General features: G+C 36.3%; 1 protein-coding gene across 1 annotated transcript; it reads right to left on the bottom strand.

Moving 5' to 3' along the window:
* Nucleotides 1-7,132: 7,132 nt before the first annotated feature.
* Nucleotides 7,133-8,878, bottom strand: LOC110459968 (G-protein coupled receptor moody-like). The gene has a single exon (XM_021512547.1). The coding sequence runs from the start codon at nucleotides 8,781-8,783 to the stop codon at nucleotides 7,761-7,763; it is 1,023 nt and encodes a 340-aa protein (XP_021368222.1). The 5' UTR covers nucleotides 8,784-8,878; the 3' UTR covers nucleotides 7,133-7,760.
* Nucleotides 8,879-11,796: the final 2,918 nt, after the last annotated feature.

Raw genomic sequence — 11,796 nt, 5'->3', positions numbered from 1 at the left:
GTTATATGAACCTGGTCAATGTTACACCATCAGGTTGCGATTTTAGTCGATATCACTGTCAGAGGTCCATAAATAACAGCGTACGTATTCACAGACAAAAAAGTCCTTAATTTTTATATTACATAGCATGTCTTCAGATAACATGTTATATTATAAATCCAAATAGTTTTATCAGTGATTCTCTCTAAGCAATTTGGTAGTTTTTGAGAGAGAAAAAATGCTCATCAGATTCACTTGCTTACTTCCATTTTATAATTGAATCTTCCGACATATCTTAAGCATTCTGTTCAAAATTAAACAATGGCTGCAGCAACTCCCTGAAAGCATTGTCACGTGCATGTCATATCCACTTCACATGACTGTAATAACACGTGGGGTTTCCACAATATAGATGAAAAAACGACATACCATTTAATAAGGTTTAAATTTGAAATTTAATCAGAGGCCACTTTTAAACTTGACGGTTGGAAGATATTCTTGAAATTCCAAATTGTGTCCGTTGTGATTCTGTTCCGTACCACCACGGAATTAGAATATTTAGATCTAAGCCCGTGGTACAACTTGGAATTCGTGGGTGGCCACTCTCGTCGTTACTGTATAATTACTACATAGATAGGTCGTTACTGTATAATTATTAAATTTACTTCTATTTATATGTATATATGTATCATTATATACGGCATTTACGTCAATATGTATCTGAATTAAAAAAAAAATGCATTTGAATTTACGTTATTCAGTCCATTTAATATGTTGACTTGAGTGGTATAGATATCCAAGGAAAGTTGGTCGGTAGGGATTGGCCCAATCATTTGGAATCCCTGGGTACCCACCCGCGTCTTATTATTTATTTTCATCATTTTATTTTCATCATCTGTTTTCATGTAATAGATATTTATTGTATAAGTCTGTGCCTGGAATATAACGTATCCACCAGTTTAGATGTATTTGTTCAAATATGTTGTAAAGGTATAGCTACCTCATCCTCCTATGTATGTCATGTTATTGTTATTGATAATAATTGTATTATGTATGTGAACTTATGGGCCGTAAGGCCTAAAATAATAAAACAATTTGAATTTGAATTTGATTCTGTTCCGTACAGAGTCGAGGACCAACTGATTATCAAAACATGTAAATTAAAGTTAATTACGTACCCTGTACAATACAGGTAAATTAACTGAAATTTGAGTGACATGTGTCACTAATTGAAGGTGTTAATTACCTGTGGTCAAAGTCCACCAGGTTGACTATTACACTAATCCTGTTACATAATGTAATGGACGGTAGGAAATGAGTTAATTATTCTAAGCATATATGTAACGTCTTCAAAGGCTTTTGGGGTAATACAAGCTTCACAAATGATTCTTACCTTAAATATCATAAAGAACTGTACTTTATTTCTCTTTACAAAATTATAAATGTACAGAGAAAAAATATTTACAACAGTATACAATATCAAATGTAATATATATGGAGGATAAATTATGATACTTTTTTAAACAAAATTTTGATAAATTTGCATAAAACTCTTAATTTTTTTAACATTGTTTGTATTCATAAGTTCTGAGAACTTAACAATATTTGGCAGTACGTGCATATTCTGTTTTGGTAATCAACATTATTCCATCTTCCAGTTTCCACTATAAACTTATGATTACTAGGTCTAAATTTACACAATACAACTCGTTCATTTTCATTCAACAATTCTAGATAATTTTCAAAATTACAACTATATTTAGATGTTCTGTAACACACAGACTTAGAGGAATTAAACATTTCATTACTCCACTTTTGTAAAAACTGGTCATTTTATATTTGCTGTGTAATAAGTTTAACCAATAGAGGGTTGCTATGCTCCAAAGAATATAAATATTGCCGTGGAGATCTACATGTAATGGTAGTTCATCACATTATTATGAACATCAATCGAAACATCTTATACACTTGTTTTATACATCTTGGCGTAGTATTTAATACTAATGGTTCTTGGGGTGATCATGTTAAATATATTTATGATAAATCATGTAAAAGATTAAATATTCCACGTATGCTAAAACATAAAATTGATAGGAAATCTTTAGAATTCCTATCTCTCTCCTTCATTCGTCCTACTTTAGAATATGCCTCTTCTGTCTGGGGTAATTGTAATATTGGGGAAGAAAAACTACTGGAATCCGTTCAAATTGAAGCAATGAAAATTATAGCTGGCCTTAGAAGTGGTACATCTCATCAAAAATTATACTAGGAAACAGGTTTTGAAAAATTAAAAGATCGACGGAATAATAATAGATTTTTTAACATTCCTCATTCTAGAACTTGTATCTACAACTGTAGTTTCTTTCCTGATGTCATGCGCCTATGGAACAATCTCGATCATTCTGTCACTTCTTCTCTGACTCTCAATTCCTTCAAAAAGAAAATTAATAAAATTCAAACACCCCCCAGGACCATTTCTGAAGCTTTCATCACCTGTAATCCAAGAAAACTAAATATTGTATTGTGTCAATTACGTAATAACGCTAGCAATTTAAATTTTGAGAAATGCAATGATCACTTGATAGTTGACCCATCTTGCTCTTGTGGTGCATCTTGTGAAAATGCTGAACATTATTTCTTCTTATGTCCACTTTATATTAACTATAGACATTTCATAACCGACATCACTAATAATTTTGGATATTCATCTGTTGATCTACTTACATCTAGTAATGTTTATCTCTCTACTGATTTATTTATTCTTTCAAAAGTTCAGCAATACATTTCTGCTCCTCACAGATTTAATTAAAATTAGGACTGTTTTCATTGCCTCTTATACTTATATTTATTTACATGTATATGTATGTATATCTTTTTTTTTTAATTTTGAGTAAGGGCTCGTGTGTGTGTGTGTGTGTGAATGCTTATTTATTATGTGTATGTGAGGGTGTATGTGTGTTATGGTATGGTTGTAAGTGTATATGAGTGTGTCTCGTTGATCCATGTACTAAATTCATGCTTCTTGTCAATAAATACCGGATAGGAGAAGACTCATATAGGCTAAGCCTGTTGTCTTATCCAAATGTGCAATTTTTTGTCCAATAAAATTTGTTGAATTCAAATACACTTGTTATGTAAAAATCACACTTAAGTTATTAAGCGCCGTCCACATGTTACGGTATTTTCAATTCACTCCTTACGACATCAAGTACGCGATACTCCACTAGGAGAATGTACTTTAAAGAAGAAGAAAGAAGAAGATTGACCCTACGGTCATAATAATATATTAATAATTCGAGGTTATATACCGCTTTATCACAACCTAGTTCCTGGGTCGTCTCAAAGCCTTTCCAACTAGCCAATATCTTTCTCAATTCACTGGGGAGCATACAGCGCCGGTGCTGCCATTTCGGTGCTCACAGCTAGCATTCTACAATTCTAGCACTGCCCAACCACGTACTCATGTACAGCTGAGTAGACTGGAACAAGCTGAATAAAATATCTTGTTCAAAGATACAACACAGTGCCGTGCCGTGACTCGAACCCGCAACCCTCCGTACCTCCTTAGTCATCAAGTGATATCCCCCCCAATGATAGACAAACCTCTATAAGAAATGGCTAAGAAGACTTTTGTTTTCATTGATTGATAGGTTTTACGTCCTCTTCACTACCGAGTAGTTCGGTTATCCAGCAGACGAAGAAAAGGCGGAAAATTGAGTTGAAGGGATAAAAGTATGGAGTGAAGGGATATAAGAGGGAGACAGAGGAGAGAAGGAGCCGTCTGTCCTATATGTATTTACTGTATAAGTCTAATTTTTGTAAGACGGCTCCGAGGTCTAATGTTGCCTTATCCTAGCACTAGTCGTATAGCAACACCAAGTCTGGACCGGAAGTGAGGTAGAAAGCCGCCTATCATTAACACCAGCTCCTAACTATTTTATAAATTATGTTTGTATATATAATTTTAAGTCCTTCTAAATGTCTTAATAAAGAGACCCTAGTTCTAACGGCCGAAAATTTGGACTTAAGGTTACCCTATCCTCTGTGCCGGCGTTTACGCGCCTACTATTTTCCGAAAAACTCAGAGGGGCCTTTTTCGTGCGAGATTGGACAGTTCTCACACGGACCACCATTTATAGTCCCATCCGACGGACTTTGTGTTAGTTGTTAGAGGTTAGAGTCATGCAGGTGCTGTTTTTTTGTTGTCCGTTCATGTAATCCGCTCTTCGTCTTTCATCACTTAAAATAAAGCTGAATGAACTTTACCAATGTCCTCTTTCTTATAAACCTTATCTTGTCTTTCACCTGATCCTGTTCCTCTTTCCGACATTTATGATTTTATGTTATAGCGTGTTTATTAGTGAGGGTTTATATATGTTATTTGTCTATTTCATCCATCTATCTTGTTTCCTATAGCGGATATACTTAATTAACATGTTTTAGTTTTATTTGTATTTAAGAGTTGTTTAGTTGATATTTAACTATATATGGGGGTGGGGCACAGAGGAGGAGACCCCAGACCTCCTGGAATCTCAGTATATACCAATGTATGGGCGGACGAATAGTCCACCCTGGTATAGCCTCCCTGAGTATCCTTGGGACTTACAGGTTTTTTGGTTATGAACGTTTTTGACTGTGTTTTGTTTTTAATGTATTAGATACAAAATGTATATAGAACATGACATTTTAATTGTTTTGTTTTGAGAGTTGTTAAGTTACTATTCAGATATTGGGATTATCCCATGTTTTAACAATTATTTGTTTAGTTGATATTAAATGTGTGAGTGTGGGTATACAAGAAGACAGAATAAAACCGAACAAACAAACATAAATAAAGCAGCAGATATACCACCAGGCCTCCCCGGGGCTATAGCTATCTGGCTAAGAAGACCAGAACACCGCCTTAAAAACATCGGGGCGGGGGGGGGGGNGGGCACATATACAAGGTCGCCAAAACAACAAACCCATTTGGCGGTGTGTGAAGGCTGACAGACAAAGCAGAGTCTCCCAACAAACAGTTTCAGTCTGTTATCACAAAGGAGCTCTCTCTCTCCCCCCCCCCCCCCCCCCCCCCAATCCGGATATGCCATCTCTCACCCACCTTGAAGAGAATGGAGTGGGGAATCTGATCCGTGATGTAAGTGCCAGCTAGTAAAGCCAGTGGCCCTGATGGGATACCGAACCGAGTACTACAACAATGCTCAGCAGAAATAGCCCCAATCCTAGCTCATAACTTCCGACAATCCAGTGTTGATGGTGAACTCCAAAAAGATTGGAGAAGTGCCAACATAACTCCAATATTCAAGAAAGGTAACCGTCACCTACCGAATGACTACAGGCCAGTGTCAGCTGTAAACTGATTCAGCACTTCATTTATAGCCACCCCAGGAACCATCTCGAGGAACATAAGATCCTACAATATGACTTCAAGATCAAGACACACGTGTGTAACATCACCAGTATGTACAATAAGAAACTACAAGCTGACAGAGCAAACCTAGATTTCAGCAAAGCGTCTGATAAGGTTCCCCATACCAAACCCCTCTACAAATTAGAGGACTACGGTGTGAGCCCTGGCATCCTATGATGGATTAAAGTCTTCTTGACAACCAGGACACAGCCATTCCACATCAGTGAAAGTAGGCTCCGGTGTTACCCAGAGGACGGTATTCGGGCAAATACTTTTTCTCTGCCATATCAATTATTTGCCTGCTTGTGTAACATCCACCGTACGGCTTATTGCCGACGATTGTTTCTTATACCGTTCGATGTCGACAAGACCATCGATACTTCCAAAAGGACCTTATAGTTGTATTATAATGGCAAATATATTGTATAACAGTTGTATTTTACTGGTAAATATGATCTTTAAGAGTTGTATTTTACTTGTAAATGTGATGGAAAGGAGGTGTATTTTACTGGTAAATGTACTGTATAGGAGTTGTGTTTTATTGCAATCTGATTAAAATCATCTGTTACATGGCTCCGCCTGAACAAATATGGCGGCGGGAACTGACGTGTCTACGACGCCAAGGAAAACGTACCCATTGGGTAATAATTGCGTAGGCAACACCGCCATACAGTCTTTTCTTCTCTAATAAAGCTTCGAATATCTTTTTCTGTTCGGGTTTCAGATGATCAATCTCAAATAACTTCAGAACTTTCGCATCATTCTCATCAATGTCCGCCATATTTGTTACAACTCCAAGCGCCCTTTTGAAGGAAGGTCTCTGATTGGTCAGAATTTAATGAGTATTTATAAATATAAAGGTCACCTGAACGTGACCATGACCGCGACACACTCAGATGTTCACGCGTAGTACGAAGTTAACGAAGCCATGTAAAATATGATTTTAATCAGATTGGTTTTACTGGTAAATGTAATGTATAATAGTTGTATTTTACTAGTATATCATTAATGTAATGTATAACAGTTGTATTTAACTAGTATATCATTAATGTAATGTATACTAGTTGTGTTTTACTGGTTAATGTAATAACGCATAAGAGTTGTATTTTACTGGTATATACAATGTGCTATTTTGTTTTTGGCTAATTTTTAGCAGGCATTACGTCAGTTTTCACTTTCTACTTCTACTGACGCTTTGCGGTAACGTGCATTTATAAGATACGAATATACGAATACAAATCCTGCATTTGGAAAACAGTTACCGTTTAGAGTAACAATTTTATTACTGAAATAGGGGAATAAAGTGAAATAAAAAAAAACACAGTTCTTTTTAACAGTTGGGGCAAAAAAGGACATCATTCTTTCAACAAAATATAATAAATGACAATGAAGTACATTTGTTCACAAAAAGTTATCAATTATGATGTCTTATTGTTTTTGTGAAAAGACAAACCATATCACTTACTTAGTTCCAGGGCAGGATTATTAATATTGTCCTCGAAATCATTCATACCGATTTAGAGATAATGAAACTGAATTCAAAATATCAGTTAGAATGAAGAATATATCTTTCGATCCATGTGCGACATGTGTGTAAAGTGACGATTTGTTGCTAAAATATCAGTTTGAAGTGCGCTCCGGGCACGGGCCGCATATTTCCCGCATATTATAGAGGGCCGGAGTTCTGACGTTAATCGACGACAGACCGATATGCAAAAAGTCGATAAAACGTCAGAATAATTCGGACTACATATCAATGTGAAATGTATTAATATAAATGAAAAGTACCATTATATCTGCGAATAAGTAGGTCAATGTACAAGATATAGGGGGCATACACGCGTCTAGTTGATACTGAATTTATTTACAATGTAGCCCGTACACAACACTTTCAATCAAACGCTTATCCGCAAAAATACAGAGAAAATGTACCAAAACAAACATTTTCTTTTGAAGAGGTATTCTTTGATAACACTCGGTACCAAATCATCCTCGACATTCCATGGGCTCTCTTTCGTTCTCTACATCCGTGTAATATGTCATGACGAATAAGAAGGGTCTGTAAGCGTCACCTTGTCGGTGACACAAGTAGGCTAGTTTTATTTTTGATGTTCTTCAAATGAATCGCGCGGCAATAGAACGGTAAAATCGACCGGCTTTGAAATCAGATGTCGCTTCTCTATAATCTTAAAGTTACCAGTCTAAGTATCGATTGGTCGGTATGTTTTTTAAACACAAAACCGATCAAATAGCTACCCGCGAGCCTTTGATTTTGTCATGTCATTTTTATCAAATGGTGCGGAGAACGTAGGACAGCGTTACCTTTGGAATTTCAAAGATGTCATTTGAAATATCCTCGTCGAGAACACATTTATACGCCAGTATCATAAGTAATTAAGTCCGTTCTCGATTGGTTAACCGTAGTAATCCCGGACACGACATCCTTGCCTCCTGGCACCAGGAAAAGGTCTTTGATGGCCCGCCGGATCTGACGGTTCATGACGGCATACAATAGGGGGTTCACGAGACAATGTGCCCAGGCAACATACACAAATCCGATGTGTATTTTGGGGTCATACAGTGACGTGGTGGGGTCAATGATAGACATGATGGCGAATGGTAAATACATAAAACAGAACGAAGTTAACAGCATAATTACCAAGGACACCAGACGAATCTCCCGTTTCCGAGGCTTGTCGGCTGTACGTTTAGTGATCACAGATTTGCTCCGGGTTAAATTTACCTGTTGGTTTGTTTTAAACACTTTTGGTAGAATGCTTATATATCCAAAGATTATTAACGGAACAGTGGTGAGCAACGCAAATCCGACGAGAAATTTCCCAAAGCTGTCATTGGTTTTGAACGGATGGCACAAAAACCTGTAGCGGTCATATGACATACTTCCCCAAACATTTGTCGCAGGAAACACCATCAGTACCGGGTACACAATCCAGGAGACAGCTATCATGATCGCGATGTTTTTCTTCTTGTTATATATCTCTAAATATGTGCTGTACCGGACGATTAGGAAATATCGGTTGATAGCGACAAGATTGAGTCCCAATAATTCAGAAGCCGTGATCGAATACGTAATATATCCCATGAATTGACATAGCGCCAGGTTCACCTCTCCAGAATAGCTGAACGCCATGACGGCGATATACGGCAGACTTGACGCACAAACCAAGGCGTTGTTGATCACCAAATTAAGAACAAACAAAATCACATTTTGTCGATAGAGTTTCGCCTTTATGATGGCAATCAAGATGAGCGTATTGGCAATAAAACCCAAAGTCGCAATCAGTGGTGCCCCTACCTGATGAAGTGATCGTGTGGATATTTTCTCGTTCGATGTTGAGTTATCCAAACTACTTAAAACTGTCGTCTGCTCCATTTTTGTAACCGTATCCAAAGTAAACGATAAAGTTTAGTTCTGTTACATAAGACGTTGCTAATGTTAACTGCTTACAATTTGTCGTCTTATGCTGATGATTTCTACATGAAATTTGATACCAGCATAGGATTGATTTCTTGGAAATGTTTTAAGATTGTACTCTCAATACTAAGTATAAATTACAATGTAATTCATGTGATATTGAGTGGTGAACACTTAAAGGACCATCTGTTTAATTTCCGTGTTTTTCCTTGCCAATTAATGTTCATTTTAATACCATTCATAAGGCTTGTTTCAAAGTGTATCGTCTTTACATTGATGCGGATACTACTAGAGAAATGAAGTTAGTTTAATGCACAAGTTTCCGGACTCTACATCATACTCAAGCTAAGGAAAACTCTTCCTAGACCTGCAGCAGTCAGCAGTCAGCAGTCATTATCTTATGAAAATGTTCATGGTATGAGTGAAGAGTTAATACAATCGACTTGTACCTCAAAAGCTATAACTAGTCTTTTAGATTCTGTTATTGACAATGTGGTTATTATAGTGACGAAAACAAAGCTAATTTATTAAATGACTATTTTTGTAATATAACTCGTGTAGATGACAGAAATGCTGCGGTTCCCTTCATCGAGTCAAAAAGTCCAGTAGGTTCATTAGAGTTAATAATAATGAATAATTTTACAGATATTGAAGCTTGGTTAGGACTCGGGTGAGGATGGAATCAGTCACCATATGCTACGAAATACATCAGAAACCGTTTAATTGTGTTCCCCTTGAAATCATTTTTGGATTTGCGGCCCTTTGGGCTTGCAAGAAAAAATAAAGAACCGCCTTTATTTTCTTGTTTTTGAGTTATCCATCCGCAAAGATTCCGACAAAATGTTCAAAGTGGGTTTTCAAAATTTCATGAAAAACTGCGTGCGAAATACGTTTCTTATTCAAAGATTCTTCTTGACTTTAATAACAAATTCCAAACGTTAAAACAGCCATTCGTATTTATAATACGTGTAACTGGCGTTCAAAAATAAATGCCTCTATTTTCCAAGCTAGACTGCTCGCTGCGGATGAATGTAATGTTTTTGTTTTATTGAGAATCATGTTCTTTCTTTAGGTCAAGTCGAAGCTTCGCATTTCTCGGACTAGGGCTCCCGCTGTCGGTAGCCAAAGCGGCCACTGTTCAGCGCTCGCTAAATGAATGTTAGCAATTGCATTTGTTTAAGTTGTCAAGGCAATTAGTGTAAGCTTTAGACGACAGAAGATGCTTTTAATGGTGTAAAATCATGGACTTTTGTGTCAAACTTATATTGGATGGCCCATTGACGTTGCAAAAAAACAACTCTTTATCATACATTACATTTACCAGTAAAATACAACTTTTATACAACATTATTTGCTAGGAAAATACAACTCTATACATTACCTTCTCCAGTAAAATAGAACTCCTATACAATAGATTTACCAACAAAATACAACTCCTATACATTATATTCACCAGTAAAATAGAACTCCTGTGCATTATATTTACAAGTAAAATACCATTATCATGGAGGATATATACCAGGTAAAATATAGCTTATATGCTTTCCATTGAACAGTAAAATAAAACTACGATGTCCTAATTATTTATGGTGTTCTGGTGGTGTAATGGATGGCGGACTTGCCTTTTACCGTTCGGACGTGAAAAGGTATTGATTCACGTGGGATTTCTCCGGGTACTCTGGTTTCCTCCCACATTAAGACCCCCGCGCGCTAACAGCAGGGCTAACAAAATAAGTTGATAAGAGTGATTAATATAAGTTGAAATAATTGGTTTCATATTTATTTAATTTCAAATTTGTATGTCTTTATTGACCGTATAAACAAGAATGGGAATGCCGACTGCTTTAGTTTAAACATATTTTATAAATCAAAGATACAAAGGGATTAAATAACAAGTTGTTTCAACTTAATATAGTCCTCTCCCCAATAAGTATTGTTAAAATCATGTACATATATGTTCAGTAAAGAATAGAATTATAGGAGACTAATTTTGTACAGTGCTGGTGGGCGGATGGGTTTTGGGGAACGGGAGAAGGATTGGGGTGGGTTGGGGTGGGATGGGATGGGATGGGGTTGTTAACTACAAAGGAATCGCCTGAAGTGTGGATTGGGTCCGCGTTAGTAATAATTTATACAACTTTATAAGATGTAGCCTGGTAGAGCTTTTTGAAAATGAACGGAATCAATGTCACAAAGAAATCAGGCAAAACCATTAATAGCAATTTCATAAACACACACAAACAACACATACAAACAACGTACACACACAAAAGTATAAATAAATAAAATAAAATAAAATAAAAAAGTAAATAAACCTATTGCTGGATTTGATGTAATGATACACATGTCTAAATGTTTGTGTTGAGGTCGACCGAAAGTTGAGCATTACATGTACAAAACAAAAGTAGTTATATCAATATGTAGGGCATTCAAATTGTGTAGCATGCTGCGTCTTTCGCAGAAAAAAAGTAGGCACCCACAAAAAATGTGAAAGGCATTTTCACAGGGATGGCCACAGTTACAAACTGGACTATCAACCAGATTTACTCTATAAAGGTCATATTTAACTGGAGTACACTGAGGTCTAAGCTTTGTAATCAAAATGTTAAGTTTACGTTCACCAAAACATAAGTAGATTGATGGAGGAGATTGTACATTTGAGGTTAATAAGCTTTTAAAAGATTGTAAAGAAGTCAGTGATTGTACTGATAGGTCCAATTAAATCCAACTGCGACGAGTTGAAGGCATAAAAGATGAATTTGTTAGAAACAGCTTAAAAGGAGTTAATTTGTTGTGCAAAGTTGGAGTTTTCTGCGTTTTCATCTATTCGAAAGAGTTTCTAGACCAGTTTCAAAAAGTAAATCTTCAATTCGGGCATATGAAGGAAGTCCTGTTATTATACAAACAGCTTCTCCCCAGGGATTCTATAACATTTAGGTTTCATAATTTGTACAACAATCCCACAATTCAC

Source organism: Mizuhopecten yessoensis, unplaced genomic scaffold, assembly GCF_002113885.1.
Source record: "Mizuhopecten yessoensis strain PY_sf001 unplaced genomic scaffold, ASM211388v2 scaffold10275, whole genome shotgun sequence".
In the NCBI taxonomy this organism is placed as follows: domain Eukaryota; kingdom Metazoa; phylum Mollusca; class Bivalvia; order Pectinida; family Pectinidae; genus Mizuhopecten; species Mizuhopecten yessoensis.
This window is presented reverse-complemented; position numbering and strand designations above follow the sequence as displayed.

Coding starts and splice junctions, on each gene's coding strand:
- LOC110459968 (XM_021512547.1), bottom strand. CDS start 8,783: ATGGAGCAGACGACAGTTTTAAGTAGTTTGGATAACTCAACATCGAAC.